Raw genomic sequence first — 21,012 nt, 5'->3', positions numbered from 1 at the left:
CAACAAGGCTCATTTAGGAAAGCAAAAGTGTGACGCCAGTGGAAACCAGGTTATAACATATTTTTACATGCATCATGTCTCGTTAAATAGATTAATAGTTAAATGACTTCAGGTTAAAAGCAGTTTGTGTCACCGCCTCAAATCACCTACCGTCAGAATTAGAAACCCAGGTAACAAAGTGCTTGAGGTCGTGCTTGTACTGTATGACAGTGGTGATTGAGTAGCGTCTCCCTTTGAAGCCGAAGGTGTAGATTTTGACGTCGTTGTCGGGAAGCCCCTCGACAAAGTGAAGCACAAACACGGGAGGCACTCTAAAGAAAACACAAAGCAAAAATACAGTTGAAGGTGTGAAAATAAAGAAAATCCATCATCCACATAATCCAAAAGTATGAATCCTTACTCTCAATGTACATTAATATACTTGGCGATTTTAGGTGACCTGTAGGTTTCTGTTAGCTTGGAAATGTGCTCTAAATGTTCTGGAGACTGAAGCAGACCATTTTCTCCTCTTTATAATTATCGTACAATAGCTAATACCGCATTTCAAAGGACAAGCTTTGTTGACATCGTAATCAATTTACCTCCTGTGCCTCAACAACTACGGCGTAATCATTTTCCTACAGTAGTTAAGGACAAAACCTAGGCCACCTCGAGTCAAGGTAAATTACATGTTGATTTTTCTAATGAAACATAAATACAACCCCTGCAGCAGAGACATTGAAAAGAGTCTTTTCTTCAAATATTAGTGTAGTGTTAATTGTATTTCCTGAACTAAACAAAAACAATAGTTGTGCCATGTATAAACCACTGACATCCTACTGAGCCAGTGATTCAGAGTCCCCTTTGGGTGACAATACAGCTAGTAAACACTGTTTGTAGCCAAATAAAGCTTTGAGTTCTTGATTAATGCAGGAATTTGTAACAGGTTCTGCCGTTTTCAGGTTGAAGTTTGAATCACTGTCCAGTAGAAGTAGGCCTCCTCACTTTAATGTTAATGTTAACGTTAATGTCTAAATGCCAGCATTTACATTCAGAATATGCTTATACTTAGAACACATTAATATCGCTATCCTGTGCTGACACACAGCTGAATACACAAGTCCAAACTGAAGTCACCACATCTTAATCAACACAGACATACAAAGACTTACTTCTCTAGGATCATGGTCCTCCTTTGGTTCTTTTTGCAGCACGCGTTGCATGGGGCCAGATGAACTGCATGAAGTGGGTGCCACTCAGGAACAACACTTGTGAAAGTGGGAAGAGTTTTCACAACCCTGAAAATTGCAGCATAATATTTGGGGTTAGAGAAAGACAGAAGTTTCCAGGTTAACATTCATTTCTTGCCAAGCAAAATCATAGGAAAGAACAAAAGCAAGGACGTATGCATTACGTGTTCTCAAGCCAGAGCTTGTGCACAGAACCATTTATTTCTAATCTGGTAATAATTAAATATGCTTTTTGGCACCAACCTTTCTTTTGTGGCTGTGTTGCATTCACTGCACTTGAACTCCCAGTGAAAGGTAGACTGGAAGAGAGGCTCCGCCCAGGAATCCATCTTCAGTAGAAGCGGAATGGCAAACACAGGAGTTTCCCTCTGACCTGAAAAGCACAAACACGCAGCCGGTAAAGCATCGCCACCAGTACAAGCACTGGCAGAGGCTGCGGTTACATTGTTTATTTGCAGATAGTTTAATTTATTTCAGGGAACTAAAACTGTAGAGACCTCTTTGCAACCTTCTCCATTCACACTCTTTATATCTTCACCTTATAGGGTGAGGGACAAGAAAGCAAGTTCTACCACTGGTGCATAATAAAAGATGTGAAGCAAAATCTGAGGTTTGCATGTTCAGACCTGTCACTTTCTGTTATAACCAAATAATTATGTCTACTCTAAAATGGAAAATTAACTCTTGGTTTCATGTCTCACTTCAAGTTTGTGCAGGTGGGAAACCTATTATATGAAGCATGACACACACCAAAGTAGAAAAACAAAAGCTTTTACACAGAATAATCTGTGACTACATTTTACAGCAGCACCTTGCCAAAAAAAGCACAGTACTACTACGTCTCTTTGACTCCTTGTAATCCGTTTGGTGATATTAGACTATATGAAATCAAATTTTCATAAACAGAAAAAAAATGAAAGGGGCCAAGGCATTGTGGTGTTTAGTTCGGAAAGCATTCAATGAGACATCTCTTCCCTCCTCACAGCAGCTTTGCACAATTTGCACATTGTTCCTGATCTCACTGGTCTCCTATCAGCACTGATACATTCCGAAATAAAATTCAAAGAAACAATTTAATTACATGTAGTTACTTATTTCTTCACATCTACCAGCTTCTCTCCTCAGCTGTGTGGCAATACGTCCCTGCTTCTTCTGACTCACATATTCATGCCACAGAGTCAAAAAACAAACACTGGACCAGTGTCGATTTTCATTATTAACCTTTTTTGTTACTTAATCACTGTATTATAATGGGGAAATAAATGGAAAGTGAAATTAGAGCTCTGCTACTTTGCATACTCTTAATACCAAGCTGGGAAAATCAAGAACAATGAGGTAGCACTCAAGGAACTGTTCTGTTGCATTTTTAATAACATGTAATTTAATTTATGTATTTTGATCAAGACAAGTGCAATTAAACCTGACAAATATGCAGCCAACATTCCCATATGCAGACACGTTTTGGCTTTGGTATGTTAAGTCTTAAGGGACGAAGCTTACCTAGTTTGCAATGCAGCTTAGACTCCAGTAGCTTGAAGATGGACCTTCTGAGATTGTGTAGGTCTGCATTGGCCTTTTGCAGCACGCACTTCGGCACCTTCGGGACGCCATCTATGTGGAAACAGCACGTGAGAGAACTGAAGTACAGCTTGCACCATAGATAGATGGTTACACCACTACTCTAAAAGTAAGATCTGAAGCATACCTCTGCCAGTCTGTTGATTGGCTCGAATGGCTGCATAGATGTCTTCATATCTTGTGATCAGCTGCCAGACAGATGACTGCTGAGGCTCATCTTTAGGTTTAGACTTTAGGTTCTTACAGTTTACCAAAGCTATGAGCAGTGAGTCCAGCCAGCACAGGTTGTTGCTGTTGCACCAGAAAATCTGATGTGGGACAGACACAAGCTCTTCTGACTGTGTTAAAATTTTCCTTGGCAAATCCTTGATTTCTGAGGTGATGTGAGGTGATGTGTCCTTCAACGCTGTGAAATCAGCAGGCAGCGATTCTGTCCATGCGGCCTGTCCAGACTGATTTGAGGTTAGGCTGCTCAGGCTGTTTAACACTTCTGAATGACTCTTTACCTGTCTGGAGTCATCCTCTGCCTCTAATGTATCAAAAGTCGCACAATGAGGGGAAAACACGAGCTGGTCCAAATCAGTGTTCAGCAAGCTTTTTGATGAGCTCTGCAGATGTTCAGCAAAGGCCGAGTGTGCTGGAGGAGGAAAATCTTCAGTGCAAGCACGACTTTCTGGTTCTGCAGCGTCACCATCTTGCGATGATTCCACTCCTGTTGTTGTTGCAGCCAGACAAACAAAATTCAGGAGCTGTCCATTTGCTTTTGCTTCATCCTTCTCAGACGGACAGGTATTATCGACTGTCTTTACAGCACAATGTGGTGCACTGTGATTCACTGTGTCAGCAACACTTTGGGCCCCCAAACTGTCAAGTTCATCTGATCGCAACCGTTTGACTGAGGGTTCAAGCAACTCCTCCTTTTCCAGTGCAAGAGGCTTTTTTCTTTTGTTACCAGTAGACTCCACATGATTTAAACTACCCAAAACATGTTCCAAGGACCGGCTGACAAGAGGAAAGAGGCACTATGTAGGAATGAATAGAAAAAGGAAACATTTAGTCAAATAAAGATTAAAAAACACAAAATTGTTGTACAGGCAAACATGTGAAATCTGCATTAGGTACATACCTCTGGGTTTGTGCAGAGGGTGATCGACTCCTGGAGATTGATGCGGTAAGAGCGTAAAGCATAATTTAAGCCTTTTGAAGTACACCAAGGACAAATTTCCAGTGAAAAACATCTTTCCTGAACCTTGAACAAAAAAAATTGTATTAATCCATAAGTTTAAATAAAACAAAAAAAGGTTCAATTATATAAACATTCATGGGACATTTCCAATATAGTACACATTATCTTTCATTCAAATTTTAAAACCAGGAAAAATAATAATCGTTGACTCTTTACATCATTCTAGGCTTCAAGCCTATCCAAATACTTTCGCCTTTTACCAAAGATTTCCGTTTGTGTTTTGTTTTGTTTAATTTGGATTTGTACTGCCCAGTCACAGTATTTTCAAATAGATTCAGCTTTGCTCAGGTGACAAGTGAGAGGAAAACTAGATCTCTACTGACTTTTCCCAAATACCCCGCCTGAGGTGAGGCCAAAGACCCCAAACCATTGTCTTCACCAGTCATTGGCAAACCACTGCTGCTCTTCTGATCCACAGCTGTCCAGGGCCATTCACACAATATTACCATGTCACTGCAACCTGGTACACGTCTGAAGGAGCTAAATAGGAAAATACAGAATCAGATGGGACATACCAGTTAAACTAGCACAGTCAAATGCCCTCCACGTAAACGGAGGTACGTGTAAAACAGATTATGCTAAGTTATGCTTTATATATAGAAGTAACGTATTTTACTATCGCTCACTAAAGCCTATACGTCTACATTTAATGGTCATCTTATACGGTAAAAACACAGTAGCAGTTTGATTATCTAAACAGTAAAACCGTTCGGAAGCAACGATATGCAAGAACTACAACGGGATTACGTCTTAACCTTTAAATACTGACTTGTCCGATCAAAAGTGCTGTCAAATCCAACTACTTTAATGAGGCAACTTGCAGTAAGTAAACTTGAAATCTGGCGGCTAGCATGCTAACAGACTAGCCTAAAGCCGGATTACCTTTAGTCGCTGCAAAATTGCTTTCGTCGTTTAAGTAAATTAGTGTCATACGTACCGAAGTCAAACTTAAATAATAAGTTATTTCGCAAGACTGAGCATCAAAAACCATCTAATCAGACCCGTGTTTGTTAATCTGCGCCGGCAGAATGAGCCCATGTGCATCCTTGTCTACACTTCGCGAATGAAACGTTCGTTTTCCGCCCTCAGTCTGTGCAACGGCCTTTGTCTTCCCCCTCTCTGAGACACACAATGGTTCCGCAGGACCTCAAGTGGTAGTTGAAGACAACTGCAGCAGCCTGTGTTAAGTCATTATTTATATTGGTGCTGTAGAGCAGGTTTGTATGTGTTAATTACGTTTATCTATAACAAAAGACGTCAAAAAGCTTTTTCAATTTTAATGTACTTTATCTAGCGCTATTGTCAGTTTAGATTTAGCCGACATTTATATGCATATTATTAAATTTAATTGATTATTTGCCTCTATTTAAATTTGTCTTATTTTATCTGTGGATTTTTTTAAATAAGCCTTTACATAAATACTTTAGACATACTATAATAATGAATAAAAACAAAACTTTCTATAAAAGTAAAAACATAAAAATTATTTAAAACAAAAAAAAATGTTAACCTGGTATAATTGTGAAGAACATGTGTGTATACACACACACACACACACACACACACACACACACACACACACACACATATATATATATATATATATATATATATATATATATATAAAGTGCATATTTTTAAATTTAAATATCTCCTTCATTTAGACTGTATGTATAATTAAGGGTGGAGTTCGTTGTATGGGGATGTGTTGGGGGTTACATATGTCCCTCACTCTGTTTCTATACAGCCCAGTTTTCACAACCCCTGCTCTTTTGACACCTCCCATCCCACCCCGCAGAACTACACACACATGCACACGTAGACAGTTACAGAGACACGCACAACAGACAGACACACAAATCTCCTTCTACCCAATCCCGCCTCTTACACAAGCCCTCCTCCCCTAAGCCCCTCCTGTATCTGCTGCTCTCCTGTCCTCTATTTTCCTCTTGATGACAAAATGAATTTGCATATTTTTCCCAGGGAGTGCTCATTAGAATGCATAAACCGGCCGTCTCCTAGCCTCATGAGCAGGCTATAGCTTTCTGTCGTGGCATCTCCTGATGCAAAATGAGACACACAGGCAGCATCACAGGCAGACATGTGGCCTGAGTCTGGGTTGTGATTGGCATTTGGAATCACTTCACCCTATCCCAATCTTAATTCAAGGATAAGAATAAATTCTGTGTCAGCCATTTTTTCTTTGTTTGTGTATTAGCTGCTAAGCAGAAGATCATTTATTAAAAACCAATCCCCTTCTTAAATGCTTATAGAAATAATTATTCCTCGTTACAAATGTATTATAAGATGAACATCCGTGGACATGACTACATTTAACGATTTGAAATGAACAAGGACATTTTCTTTTTTTTAAAGCACCACACTCCCTACTGTCACATTTAGGCACACCAGCAACCATTTAAAGCGAGCTATAACCGCATGACTCAAGCAAGTAATATTGATATAAGGCCAGAGTCATATTTTAGTAGGCTGGATTTTGGGCAAATGCAAAAATTAATTGTCTTAACATTCTACCTACTGATGGCGCTATAAAGCTCATGTCACACAAATATATATGTCACCTTACATTATTATTAATACTCAGTTTAGTAAATTTAATATAAATAAAAGCAGAAATGTACACACAGTGATTCTATAATATTACTCAGGGGAAAGACATCTAAGACTTCAGGAAAGCACATATAGAGGAGCTACTCATTTAGTAAATGTTCAGCTTTGCCTAATGGTGGCGCTACAATAAGAATACTGGTTTGTCTAAAGAATTTGATTCCTTATTAGCATTAAAGCGCACGTAAAAATGCCCACATTACTAGAAATTTCAAGATGTGCTGTTGATCAGTAGTAGTAAATAGTCACATGACCTCTTGACACCTCATGACTGCACTCATATGCCAAACATAATGTGACTTGATTAAATAAGAAAGTTGTGACGGTTGTAGCAAATGTGAGCAAAAAGGAGCTACATTAAAGGGCCTATTTTTAATACAGGCTGTCAACAATGGGATTCAGTGAAATGAATAGACTCTTTGCTGCTGTTTTTTTATCACTTAAGTATATGACTAAGTAAGGATATAGTAATTCAGAGCTATAACCACATTATTGCAAACAATACGTTTATAAGGCTGCAAGTAATAGTAAGGGTTATCTGCAATGAGACTAGTATATAGATGCGTTATAAGGACCTGCAATTAGCAAAAGCAAACAAAACCCCACTAATGACTAAAAATAAACATCTTATGTCATTGTCCTATCATCCTCTCAACAATGCTCCCCATATAAACATACACCCACTTGCAGCCTAAATTATACAGATCAAGTTCAATTAATTTCAGTGTTTTCTTACGCATTGTTACCCAATGTTGTGAATTGGAATGATCAGCAGCAAGCTCTACCCTTATATGGACCTTAGAATGTCCTTGCCTAACTGGTATTCAGGAATAGGATATGCCTGCAATGGGAAAAAATTAGGTCAAACTCAGAAAGAGAAACTGAGAGATGCTATAACTATTGCCTCCTTCCAACTATAAACTGGTTTATATATAAAAACTTTGCCTGAAATGAGTAGCAGCTTTTTATTAATCTGTCCCTGTATTTTAATTGGTGATAATCACATTGTCATCTTCAGAATAACTGTCGCTGTCAGTCATTCCCCATGATGCCTCTTAAAGGGGAGACAAAAAACAGCCTACATACAGTGCTGAGTGAAATACATTATCAAAACAGAGGCACTGTATATATAAAATGCTTTCATTGTGACCAGATATATACGTTTCTATGTTTCAGTAATCATCCACCCTGTTGATATTAGCTTTTAAAAAACCTTTGGGTTTCATGTTTATTGCTGAAATGAATTCATTTTTTTAATTTTTATACTTTTATAAAGATACTGTATAAATTAGGTACTTTCTGGTAATTGGTTCCATAACATAGCATCAGTGTATCAAAGCCAACGGAAATTGAACCTTGTGTAGACTTGTACTAAAAACGGGATTTTGTGTTGAGCTATTATTTAATATCTGATGTTAATTCATCATTTTGTATAGTAAACACCTATAACTTGGTCATATTAGAGCAAATATTCATGACAAACAATCTCTCTCTATTAAGTCAATCAAATATTGCTATCTGGGTGGTCATAAGTAAATAATGCTATAAACTTAATGAGTACCTGCTAAATGGGTTTATAAACATCTATGCCATGTAAATATGTTGGGTTTTAAAGCAATGGTGGCTATTTCTTCAATGGTGTAAAAACTAAAATCATGGGTAACACAACAACAAAAAGGCAGCAAAACAACAGATTTGTTAGGTTTTCATTCCAAAACTCGTAAATGTTACTATCCAGTGCATAAGTATTCGATATTGGACGCGCAAACAATTCGTATATCTTTTGCGTGTGATCGTGCGGTGTTCTCCTCGCGCATCTCCAAAGGCGTAATTTGCAAATAAGCTCACGTGTCCTGACAAGAAGACACAAGCGAGGTGGGTGATGAAGAGGAGGACTGCCCATCCAACACAGCCGCGCGGCGTTTTACAGCCTCCTCGGTCGCTGACTACCGGCGCACCACGTTGTCTCATTCATTTAGCTTGCCTACTGTACACTGTGCTGCTCAACGTAGTGAATTCAATACTATGGCAAACACACTACACTACTACCAGCTCCAGCATGCTCGCCCTCCAATGTTTTCATATCCACGCGCCTCCGAAAACTTCAGTGACGTTTCACAAAAGACAACCAATGAGACTTCGTCTTCTATTAGGACAATGAAAAGGCTCCGGCCAATCAGGTGCACGCCAGACTGGGTGCCGGCCAATGGCGTGCGAGCCCCGCCGAGAGTAATGTTAGAGAGCTGAAGAGTGAAGACACTGCGTATCGCCTGTGTTCGCTCATACACAGCCATTGCAGAGCATTGAGGTCCAGCGATAGTCCCTAGGTAAGTATCACACACACGAACATTTAAGAGTCCGTAATGATGCGAAATACGATAACACTTATCAATATCTTACTTATGGGCTTGCCCTGATATATTATGAGACCTTTTTCTGCTTGTGAAGAATTTTGTTGTGAATAAGCGTGAAAAAAAACAAAAAATAGCCGGCGCTAAGCAGGTAACGTTACATTACTCTGCCTGGGAATGTGAACCAGACGCTGTGTAAAAAGGAAGAAATGAAGATTAACCTTGAGCAAATTCGACGGTTATTTCTGATTTCGTCAAATACGAATAATTTTGAATATTACTGTAGTGTCGGTTGTACAAAATGGAGTCGAATCAAATGGTAGTTATCGCGTAAAAATTCAGGAATGTCTAGCGGACAACACGGTTAAGCGACAATGGTAGAAGACTCACCGTTAGCTAACGTTAGCCACTGGCATTGCAGTGCATAGCAGAGCCGAACGCCTGTCATGTGAAGCGCGAGGAGCGTGCGGGTTATTGCGGGGCGATCGAAAATTCCGAAAAAGAGTAAGAAAAAGAGAGAGCGCGTTAAAATACACACGGCCCCGTGTTTGTTTGCCCCAACTCGGGCGAGAAGACGGCGAAAAAATTACCTCACGATCTGCGCTTTACTGTAATGGCTGACTGTATTCGCATAGGAAACAAGGCAGCGAGGCGAACGGGAGCCAGCGACGGAGGCGCAGTTCGCCTCAACTTTTTCCAACCGTGTTTGCCCGAGAAACAAGCCCGCAACTATAGCGCGCGACGGCGGCAAAATGAAGTTCAACCCTTCGCCTTTCCAACGACGCCATTGCGAGATTTTTCCGACGCTCGCAAAGCCTTCAAATCCGGGCTCGCGGCGGAGCGGTCGCTCTGCCCTCTATTACATGCAGTGCAATGGCTGTGCGCTGACACAAAGAGAAGGAGCCATATTCTCCATGTTAGTGGATGAAGACGAGCGGCCATTAGGAGCTCATAGAAACCAAGTCAGTAGCACAGCCCGCTCATAGACACAGCACAGACCCAATGTATTACTATACAAGGCGGCTAGTGCAATAGGAATCAATCGGGGAAATATTTTGTCAGGATCGCCGGCTTTGTGGACATATTTGTCGTGTTGCAAAGCGAACTAGGAGGCGGGAGGAGACATTTGAGGGGGACTTTCTTTCATGAAGAAGGCATTCTCACAAAATGGAAGAAGAAATATTGCCGTCGTTGTTGACCTCCTTTTCCTCAACGAGAGCCTATGCGCCATTACTACTTCGGTCGACGCAGCTTAGTTGGGACTTACAGGAGCGTTTAATGGCAGAATATGATGGGAAAATATCAGTTTTTAACATATTAACAAACAGTGCGGGATTTTTTTTCCACTTTAAGGAAAATAATAACTAATATCAGACCAATGCTAAAACGCGTCCAATGGCAGTTTTAAGTGTTATATTTGCAATAAATACGCCTTTAAGTGTAATTTGTGTCTTTTTGTGTCAGAGTTATTTGTTTGGTGAAAATGTGAACGGGAATGAAACTGGGGGTTTCCTGAAGGCCTATTTTTATTTCAGATGATGTTTGAGGGTAATTTTTTTTATTTTTACAAAAACACGCCTCGTGTTTTTTCTTTCTCCCAAACCAAGGCCCAGCACAGGCTGAGGTTTATGTTACGCAGCTGAACTTTTGTAGTTTAATGTAAAGTGATACGGACCGGAAATTGCTGCTTTAAGGAAAATATATTTATGGATCTACATGTGGTTTGGCCCTTGAATCCGCATGAAGGTGTTTGGCCAGTTTTAAACCACCATAAAGGGAGGCGACCACGCACCGCTGACTTTTGTGTTGAGGTAACGCTGCGGGTTCCAGATCAGTAAAAGACGCCAGCACTGTTTTTAAACTCAGCGCAGTTTGACAGCGGGGAGGGCGGGTCTGTAAAGTTGTACTGTCAATACTAATGGTCAGAAGACACAATTAAAGGATGGGATTGTGTACAGGAGGAGAGGGTGTGTCAAGGGATTAACGCATCTTGCCTGTAGAGCCTAATAATAAAATGTAATTTCGGGGTTAATCAGATAATTAAGGTTTTGGGTTTTTAAACACTTCTGTACAACATTCCAGTTCATCATTTTCCCACTCATTTAGCTTCTTAGCAAAATAATGTATTACGTTCAATATGTATATTTGAAGCTTATATATTCATAAAATGTGTTTTAGTCAAGGCCACCAAGATGGGGAAAGATCCAACCAAGCCGAGGGGGAAGATGTCCTCCTATGCGTACTTTGTGCAGACCTGTCGGGAGGAGCACAAGAAGAAGCACCCTGATGCTTCAGTTAACTTTTCTGAGTTTTCCAAGAAGTGCTCTGAGCGATGGAAGGTACGGGAAGATGGATGAACGATGTAAATTCATTTAACTTTTCAGGAATTTCATACTAAAGCTAACAAAAGTGTCTTGAGTTACTCTGTATGGATGTTCATTGGGATTGAAATACTCTGATTGCTTGCATACAAACAGTTTTGCCACACTTGCTGCAATCTCCAATTTATTTCTGTTTTCAGACAATGTCTGCCAAGGAGAAGGGCAAGTTTGAGGACCTGGCCAGGCAGGACAAGGCTCGCTATGAGAGGGAGATGATGAACTATGTTCCTGCCAGGGGAGGAAAGAAGAAAAAGTTCAAGGACCCTAATGCCCCCAAAAGACCTCCGTAAGTACTGCAAGCCACACAAAAGAAGGCTCACTCGTGAGCATTTGACTTGTGTTAAGATGATTATTCATTTGTATATTCCCCCTCCCCCCCAGATCTGCCTTCTTCATCTTTTGCTCAGAATTCCGCCCTAAGGTAAAAGGTGACAGCCCTGGACTGTCTATTGGTGACGTTGCCAAGAAGCTGGGTGAGATGTGGAACAGCACCGCTTCAGAGGACAAGCAGCCCTACGAGAAGAAGGCTGCTAAACTGAAGGAGAAGTATGAGAAGGTAAATGAACTGTACCATTTACTAGTCTGCCGTACTTCTCTCCCATCAAAATCAAGTGATCAAATGTCAGTCTCGACTTCAGTTTGACGTCTTTAAATCTGCCACAACAGGATATAGCAGCATATCGCGCTAAGGGCAAAACAGGCGGCGGGGCCCCAGGAAAAGCCCCGGCCAAGGCGGAGAAGAAGGACGATGATGATGATGAAGATGACGACGAGGAGGAGGATGAAGATGATGATGATGAGGATGATGACGAGTAAATGGCAAATGACATATATATATGTATAGTGGTCATTTTCTTGTTTATAAAGCATTTAATCCCCTTGTACACACTTCACTTACTGAAAGAAAATACATTAGTATCCAAGGGGTAAAAGAAAAACAACAAAAAAAGGCTGTGTATATCAGTTGTTTTTATGCTGTACAGTTTTTTTCTCCTTTTTGTATAGTTAACACTACACAAGTATTGTGTCTGTATCTTTCTGCCAGTCTTATTTTCCCAGTGGTAGTTCCTAGACCACTCTCCTGCCTGGTACAGTGTAAAGGGATGGGCTTACAGTATTTACCCTAGCTAGAGGTGCACAGCACATAAAAACGTTCTTGATTAGATCGAAGTGTTTCCTTTTTTTTCCTTTTTCCTGTGTGTGCGCGTGTGTGTGTGTGTTTTTTTTTTTAATGACTTGTCAAAATGACGTATCACAGTTGTTTTACTGATCTTTATGTACCACTGTAATAGCAAAAATAAGAAAAAAAGCCTTGTTTATTGTTAAAATTTAAATTGCTTCTGATGTCAATAAACATTTTTTTTAATATGTTTTCTTTTTTATTTTTAAGATCGATACTGTGAAAATGTTTGTTTTCTTTAAAAATTGAGTCAGAGAACATTAATAAACTGCTCTAATGCAGTATGGCTGGTCCAGGCAGTGGACAGCTGATAATGCAACGCACCACTTTGCTGCTGCATCAGAGTCTTTACACTGGATCTTTTCATCAGCGAAACTTGTGTTTTAACTTGCATTGCTGACTGACTCACCCTCACGGTGTCCAGGGACAATTAAACAACTGGAAAGCGTAACAGCACAGGCCTCAGAGCCGTTTGTATGAAGCGTGACTCATCACAACTGTGTATGTAGCGTGTGTCTTAGTGCCTTTATGCAAACGAGCCGCGTGTGACTGCTCCTTGCCACGGTGGAGGTGCACTCAGAGTCGTGCTACCATTGTCAGCTCTGCATGCCAACATGCATCACTGACTCTTCCTGTTTTATTTAGATACAGCTGCTTCATCTCTCACGCGCTCCCTTCGTCCCATCCAGGGTAGAAAAAAAGACCATTTATATAAGAAGGATTATGTGCTTTGAAAAAAAACCCTGGTGACATAAGAATATGGCCTGTGTCTATAAACCAATGCAATCCAAACGTGACAGGCAACCACACACCGCTCTGTGCCTCATGGCTGCAGCAGCTCAGCTTCCCCCCATGGGGGAGAGGTGCTTCACATGGGGGTTACCAACTCTCAGCAGCACAGTCACGCCGCTGCTCTCTGATGTAAATGACACCGTGGCCTCTCCTGCAACGTGCTCTGATAGCATGTAGGCTAGAGCACAGACGGACACGGAGCAGGAGCTGAATCCTGCGCTGCTCCGATAAATCCCAGCCGGGCCCTGAAGGTGACACCGCTTCCACTCACGGACAGCGTTTGTTTTATCTGTTGAATGCGAGTGTGGTGGTGAAGCCTCACCTTTGGGTTCTATCGTGGCTGTGATGTCTGCATGTGTTAATGCTGCTGGAGGCAGATAGGGCAAGCTGTGGGGATTACTAACTTGTGGCAAACATATACAATTACCAAACATGTGACAGCTGCAAGCTGCTGTCACTGCTGTTTATTGTTTCCACTCGGTTTCTGTGTGCAATATGGCCTACGAGCAGTAGCAACAGATTGAGGGAAGCAGTAAAAACCTTTAATCTTTATAATGGACTGTACTGTTTTCTTCAAACTGTCCTTTTGGTGCATCAGGGTTGAGGGAAACTGCACTAGAGCAGTTGCAGCGCCTCGTGGCTGCGCTCAGCTGTTGATCAGTGTCTGTGTGGTCCAGTACAGGCCAGAAAAGCTGTGTAAGCTACACAGCGCCACTCATGGCTCCAGAGCCTCTTAATCCCAGCCTCCATCTGCCCACAGTGCGCACAGCTGCCAATTAATGGTCTCAGAGTGCCACCTAGCGGTAGACGACTGCAGCAGCTGATGGTGGAATCCACCACCACACGGAGCTCAGCTGAGGTTTGTCATCAAGAGAAAGGTTTTGGGCTGTGGAAACGAAAATGACAAAATGAAGTACTTTGTTTTATGCATAAGTTAAGTTATTACGATTTTTCCATCTGTAGAAACAGCATCATTAAATTCTCTGCAGCAGACTTGCTGGTATGGTTCAAATAATTGTCTTTTATAGTTATTTTCTATGTCACAGTTAATGTTATAATATTTAAACAGCCAAGTTAATAATATTCAACTCATTCAACCCTATTAGCATAAAAATGACTTAACCAAATCTAGAAGCTCAGAATGGGACTTAATAAATTCACTACGTGTTTGTAAGGAACCAATCAGGTGACGGATCTGAGTCCCAGCCCACGTTTGCACCAATCAGGTGAGGACAGCTTCCCTCAGACCTGAACCATGACGGTTAACCCAGCCTGACCTTTGCAGAGAAGCTGTTGATTGACAGAGTGGAGAAAATATCACAAGCATGTCAGAAAGATTCAAAGTATTATTATTATTAATAGTAGTAGTAGTAGTTTATCCAAACTGTATCCTGTTATAAACCTCTCCATCCACAGGGAGATGCTATTGCAAAGGAATTACCTTGAGCTAAGATCTCATTGCCTAAAACCCTCTTACAATCCTGTTTTATTTTCTATTTTTTGCTTCATCTTATTTTGTCTTATATTCATATTCATCATCAGTCATATTCTCCTTTTCAGACTCTGATTATAACACGAGTATGTAAATGGATAAAGAGTGTTGTAAGACCCAAGTATCACGTGTTTGTGAAACCCAGCGGTCTAGTGTGTGTCTACATGTTTGTGTGTGAACAAAGTGTTACAAACAGTGGAGTAGGCGGCAGCACAAATGTCCTGTGAGCTCACATTTGTCAGTCTGTATCTCATGAGTCATCGTGTGCGTCCCCTGGTGTTCTGGCAGAGAGAGGACTTCTGTCTGCGCGTTCACCAGTTCAGCGAGGACGAAGAAAAACCAACACGTCAGGCAGGAAGACAAATGAAATGAGTAACACCACGCAACACTAATCAGCAAGTGTTAAAGTCACATAAAACACTATGTGTAAAAAATAAAAGCACAGACAGGAAATAAAACAGTGCATTGAGTTGGGTACAGATAAAACATATCTGTAATAAGGCACAGTCCCATTACAGGAAGTGGTTTAATACTAAAAAATACATCAGCCTGTTACCTGTGACACCTCATCATGTAAAACACAATGAACGCACAAACCTGACTCCTGTGGTTATTGCTTCATTTTCCACAACCGTTGCTTCATTTGATAAATTATATTAATATCATCACATCCTGGTGTCACATACAGTAAATACTTGCTCTGTTTACAGTATACATACAAACACACACACTCAATAATACGAGAAGCACTTTCTGTTCTCACTCACATTTCCTGTCAAAGTGTTAAGCGTTGTGTTAGAAACTGCAATAAAACAGCAAATCTTGGTAAAGAAATGTCTTCACTGCATCATATGGCCTCACCTGCTTCAGTGCTTGGTGTAATCACAGTGTTTATTGCTGCTGACGTCGTGTCCACCCTGTTCCATTGCAGGGTGTGGACTCTGCTGTGTTTGGAGAGCAAACCACCAGCGAAGTGGGATTACCTGAGTCACCGTGCGCCCCCGCTCCCCCGCGGCTCTCACCTCTCACCCCACACCCCCACAGGGTGACTACGCAGGTGAGCTGGAGCCTCAGGGTGGGGTGTCAACAGAGCACGATTGGGTTAGAAGTCTAAATATGTGGGATTAGAAGCAGCGTGAAGCTCAAAACAAACACAGTGAGGCAACAGGAGCCGCGGCTGTTTCCTCTTCCATTGTTTCCCTTTGGTGTCACGACTTTGGAACGCAATAGAAAAGCAAATTCTCAGCATGTTGTGTTCTTCATTCAGCCTTTGCCCAATAAGCATGTGTCACTTTACCAAGTGAATAATAGGATTACATGTTATGTTTGCAAGGCTCCGTCCTTAAGCGTTTTTCAGGTGGCCGGGAAAATTGGTGTTTGCTCCAGGAGGCGGCCGTGAGTCACCGCGTTCTGTCGAGCAGAGAGGACATGGCAGATTTGTCAACACAAGCGCTCGCAGAACTGCAGAGAACAGACAGAGACGGAGAGAAGGCTAAACGAATGGAAGTCTGAGTCACCGGCCGCCCCGAGAGCAGCTCCGTCTGGAGGTACAGTCCGCCAGGACAAACCTCTGGTGACAGAGGGTATTTTCCCCACACTGACAGGCAACAACAGGGTGTCACAGTTACAATATGTTGTGTGACTGGCCTTAAATGCACTTTAGAACTTTTCCAATCAGGGCTTGTGTGTTAATTGATGCCTCACTTCCTGCTTTGGTTCCCATCAGCTGAAATGCACTGGCTTACAGACACAGCAGGGTGTGTGTGCGTGTGTGTGTGTGTGTGTGGGTGCTAAAACAACAAACAGCCTCCATGGTCCCAAACAATGCAAGGGGTTTATACTAATTAAATTGCTTCTTGAACAAGATGCCCACATTCAACAATCACTTCCTCGTGATTCAAGACAGTGCAGGAAATGACCCGAATAGTAAAGTAACTATAGATGAATATAAAGCATGTTAGGTGACATTATGCAGCCAGAAGCAGCCAGTGATTAAACGTGTGTCTGCTCTCCATGCTCCATTAGCCAGCCGGCCCGTCCCTGCAGAACCCGCCTCGCTGATGTGTCCCTAATGTGGCTGCACTGCAACAAAAGGCTTTTTGCTAATATCCAATCAAGCGCTGAATTTTTAATCAGCGTGATGATTCCAGCCGACAAGCACTTCAATAATGAATGTGTCAAATCTGCGTCCTAATCCCACACAGAAGGCGTTCGTTCATATGAATCGCGGCCACATATTTCCGCGCGATAACAATTTCAAACGGCACCCTTTCGTTTGGTGAGTCTCCGAACTTCCTGCCGGCTCCGTCTGGAAATCTTAAGGCCAAAGCGAATCCATCAATCACATCAAACGTGAAACAAAGAAAGGCAGCAGCAGGCCGTGGCATGACGCAAGTACAATAGCAAAATAAAATGATAAAAATGTCCTAGGACACTGTGGACAACACCCGTGTTATTCAAAACATGGGTGTGTTTTACTGTAGGAAGTCTGGCTTGAGCAACGGACCCATGACATGTTAAAATAAACCTTTACTGTAATGTCTTCCGCGGCGGATGCTAAACTGACCACAGCGTCCCATCGCCTCCAATATCACTAAAATCCCCCTAGTCGAAGGAGCCAGACCATCTAATTAGACCTGAGACAGACAGACCTTGAATATATATAATTTTATTAATAAACACAAATTGCAAGACGAAGAACACAGGGATGTAGATACTTAAACAACTGAAGGTGACTGTAAAGCAGGATAAAACTCCAACCAGAGTGTAAACCCACACAGAATACTAACTAGGAACACTTAAATACTGACACTGAACGAAGGACAGGGGCTCCACATTAACACAACAGGACATGACTACACACACAAAACAAACCAACCTGGACACGCACACGTGACCGGGGGGAACACGGAGGAACACAATGGCAACTCAAGGCAACAAACTGAGACCGAACACACAAGGAGGGCAAACGTCAATACTGATAATCACAATCATTACACAGGAACCCGGGAACAAAACAGGAAGTCACATGACAACAAAAAAACAGCAGGCGACACGGACCAAACGCGCCTCCAGCAGGCCGAGCGCTGCGTAAAAACACATGTACAGCGGGTGAGAAGCCGAGGAGCAGAGCGTGTGTTTGATTCCCCCTCTGCAGCAGACAGATGGTAAAAACGTGAGCGACAGGATGACGGAGCGCTTCCACCGCCGAGGGGGAGGAGGTCTGAAATCACGACAAGCCTCTCTCCTCCTGAAAGCACCTACTGCATCTGAGGCCGATGCCCAAAACAAAACACCGCAGCGCAGCGAATTGAAATCGCAGATCCAGCTCGTGTATCAGATTTAGCCTGCAGCAGAAGGTCTATTAAAGAGCTCGGAGGACAAATCCCTGTGTATATTTACCATTGAGCGTGTTTGACAGGTGGGCAGATTAGAGGAGCGCCCACGTCCTCCTGATCCCCACAACAACAGTTTGATGTAGATAAGCCCAGGCTTAGGCTGTCTCCTGCTAAGTCTAAGCCAAATCCAACTCAGGTTTAGACTATCGCTTTTGAGAGGGACTGATCCTCAGTAATGAAGCCAGCTCTTTGAGGATCGGCGACGTCGCATTAGACCTATCAGTCACAGAAAAGAATGGCTCGCGGGGGCTGTTTGCGACAGCGCAGGTGATGGATGAATCTGGAGGCTGATGTATGAGTTGGACCGTCAAGAAAACAGAGATTACTGGAACTGGACGCCGTTCAGTGAATGAGAAGCCTGCGAGGTGGGACTGATGGCATTTATCATTTCCTGAACAGATGAAGATGGATCGGTAATGTGAATAAGGATATTACTCAGCCATTAGTCACCATCCGGCCGACTGTGATGCTGGTTCTGTCTCTCTGCTGTCCACCTACAGTCCCACGACAGGCAACTTTAACTAGAGAATGAACTATGTGTGTGTCAGATACACTGTTAACCCGACAGGTGAAGTCTCCATGTTGGGATCGGCTCCAGTGACCCTGTGACCCCCAAATCAGGAAGGATGAATCAACCATGAAGAAAGCACTGTTAGAACCAGAGAGGAAAGCGAAGGTCGGTAGTAGCGCTAACACTGTTTTTCAGCCTCAGTCAGGCGCTAATGGGCACGCAGGTGAAAATAATTGCTCACGCCTCCGGTGGGAGAGTCAAGCTGAATAGTCCTCTCAGTCGGGGGGTGTGAAACATCACGCTGGGTTCTGGGTCAAGCAAATATCCCCCGGCGCCAGCCTTTACATCACATCATGGCCCGAGCCCAAGGGAGCAGAGAGCAGAGTCCACGCGGCGCACGTTAGCGTCCCGTGGACGACGCAAGGAGGCGGCGGGAGGAGAAGCAGCGGCCTGAACATTATGACATCACCGCGCTGAATGTCAGCGTTTAGAAATGGAGCGAATGGCTGCCCTTCAAAGTCCAAACCCAGGAACTGTACTAGTGACACGTTAAGCAGGAATAGATGGAGGTTAATGTGCGTGGATGACGTCTGCCGGTTAAAGTGTAATCGAGCCCCGTGACCTTCAAGGGAATCAACAGTAGTTAATGCTGCTCCCTTTTCCATGCGGAACACTACACTGTGTCCGCTGTGAGTGTGTGGTCTGCAGGTGCGACACATCCTGTGCCCAGGTGAAAATCAAACAGAGAACACAGTCAAGAGGCTTAAAGGATTACAGAGTCCTATTGTCTTTGCACAAAATGTAATGGTTCTTCGAGATCAGCAGACCTTAAAGAGAGGAACCGAGAAACGGCAAAGGTGACCAGAGATTCGTCTTTCACAGACCTGCACTGCTGAGCAAGTACAAGCCAACGCTGATGAACCGAACCCTTAACCCTGGTGCAAGAAGTGAACTTATTTATTATTATTATAGAGTAAATGTATGGTTTGTCACTTATTTAATTAAAAATAATCTGATACATGATAATGACTATAGGCTCAGCTGAAAATCATCCACTGACCTTAATTTCGGCAGCCAAAGAAACACACAGGACGTATGTGTGTGTGTGAGACAATCGCTGCCCCCTCCCATCGTCACCCACTTTCTCTGTATGGTGGGGAGATTAGGTAGTTAATCCCCTAGATCTGAGGGAAAAAAACAGTCCCGATGCCACAAAGGATTTCAGTCAGTGCACCAGAGAGAGGACAGACCTGCTGCGGATACACATCTTGATGTCCGATGGAAACAGGGCCCACACACGTGGACGAGGACGGGACAGCGTGTTATATTACATATGCATTGGATGCAGCTCTAAATAACCTTCAATCAATATAGATGCACACGCTGTAAATCTGCCCCAGAGCAAGCCTTACTATATAACACTATATAATGAAGGCATTAAATCCAGATGTAATACAGCTGTTCTGCAACTGGACCAGACGTTACAGTTTAAAGTGTTTCCTTTTCATATGTTTTTGATGTGTCTTGGAGCGACTAAAAGGTTTTCATTTTTGTGTTTGGTAGAAGCGTGGTATATTAATATCAATACCAGGCTGTCAAATAATAAATATGATGGGTTTCCCCTTACACTGTCTATTCACGGCCTTTCTTCTCTGTGTGGCTCTGTTTTCAGAGCCCACCTCCCTCCCTGCTCGTTTCCCAGGAGGTGTGTGCAGTCAGTCCTCCAGGAAATGTCTCTCCCACTTGGCTCCCACTACCTGCAGCGCTCGCCCCGCTGTTCCACCCCTCAGTCTGCGATCTTCCGCCATGTTCTTCGTATTAAGCGGCCAGCAGAGGAACAATACAGCCGGATACAAAGTGAATACGACTTCAAAATAAAATAAATTCAAAACTTCTAAATAATCATACAAAAGGCTACATGTCAGAAATATGTTATTTTAAAACGTTTTAATTATATGGTTGTCATTTTAATTTTTTAGTCAGATTTTGGATGAAAGGAAATAAAAATACATGTTGCTGCTGTTAATAAATCGATCGAGAAGAAGAAGAAGAAGAAGAAGAAGAAGAATGCGGATTGGTTCATTTGTCATATGCAGGTTAACTGTCAGTCAGCAATGCAATGGAAGCTTATCGACGAGAAGGAACCGGCTGAATCGCTCGTAAAAATCCAATAGAAAAGCAGTACCAATAAAATGATGATGATAAGGAAGAGGAAGTTTGAGTAAA

General features: G+C 42.4%; 2 protein-coding genes and 2 long non-coding RNA genes across 6 annotated transcripts in view; 2 read left to right on the top strand and 2 right to left on the bottom strand.

Annotated features, from left to right (window-relative positions):
* uspl1 (ubiquitin specific peptidase like 1) overlaps positions 1 to 5,253 on the bottom strand; it is a 7,880-nt gene extending 2,627 nt beyond the window's left edge. Inside the window, exons 1-8 of one of the 2 annotated variants that reach the window (XM_029173261.3) lie at positions 4,936 to 5,253; positions 4,377 to 4,533; positions 3,934 to 4,056; positions 2,935 to 3,829; positions 2,730 to 2,840; positions 1,473 to 1,602; positions 1,152 to 1,277; positions 151 to 311 (exon numbers count right to left, since the gene is read on the bottom strand). In XM_029173261.3, the coding sequence (XP_029029094.1) occupies positions 151 to 311; positions 1,152 to 1,277; positions 1,473 to 1,602; positions 2,730 to 2,840; positions 2,935 to 3,829; positions 3,934 to 4,056; positions 4,377 to 4,502 (1,672 nt within the window). In that variant the 5' untranslated portion in view covers positions 4,503 to 4,533; positions 4,936 to 5,253. The remainder of the gene's footprint in view (positions 1 to 150; positions 312 to 1,151; positions 1,278 to 1,472; positions 1,603 to 2,729; positions 2,841 to 2,934; positions 3,830 to 3,933; positions 4,057 to 4,376; positions 4,534 to 4,935) is intronic. The other variant, XM_029173263.3, reaches the window with a different exon arrangement.
* Positions 5,254 to 8,850: 3,597 nt separating this feature from the next.
* LOC114869232 (high mobility group protein B1-like) lies at positions 8,851 to 12,781 on the top strand. The gene is made up of 5 exons (XM_029173264.3): positions 8,851 to 9,008; positions 11,211 to 11,371; positions 11,554 to 11,699; positions 11,795 to 11,969; positions 12,080 to 12,781. Exons 2-5 carry the CDS (start codon positions 11,225 to 11,227, stop codon positions 12,227 to 12,229), a joined length of 618 nt encoding a protein of 205 aa, XP_029029097.1. The 5' UTR covers positions 8,851 to 9,008; positions 11,211 to 11,224; the 3' UTR covers positions 12,230 to 12,781.
* Positions 12,782 to 13,396: 615 nt separating this feature from the next.
* On the top strand, positions 13,397 to 16,743 carry LOC129605099 (uncharacterized). Its single transcript, XR_008696617.1, has 4 exons — positions 13,397 to 13,636; positions 14,146 to 14,244; positions 15,809 to 15,934; positions 16,211 to 16,743. It is a non-coding gene; the product is annotated as an uncharacterized LOC129605099 (long non-coding RNA).
* LOC114869769 (uncharacterized) lies at positions 13,630 to 15,885 on the bottom strand. 2 transcript variants are annotated; one of them, XR_008696616.1, is made up of 4 exons: positions 15,739 to 15,885; positions 15,111 to 15,180; positions 14,547 to 14,675; positions 13,630 to 14,271 (listed from the first exon to the last, which is right to left on the bottom strand). It is a non-coding gene; the product is annotated as an uncharacterized LOC114869769 (long non-coding RNA). The 2 variants fall into 2 exon arrangements; XR_008696615.1 differs by having other exon boundaries at positions 14,550 to 14,675; positions 15,739 to 15,880.
* Positions 16,744 to 21,012: the final 4,269 nt, after the last annotated feature.

The sequence above is a fragment of the Betta splendens genome, chromosome 14, assembly GCF_900634795.4.
Source record: "Betta splendens chromosome 14, fBetSpl5.4, whole genome shotgun sequence".
Classification (NCBI taxonomy): domain Eukaryota; kingdom Metazoa; phylum Chordata; class Actinopteri; order Anabantiformes; family Osphronemidae; genus Betta; species Betta splendens.
Note: the sequence above shows the minus strand (reverse complement) of the source record. Positions and strands in the feature narration are given on the sequence as shown.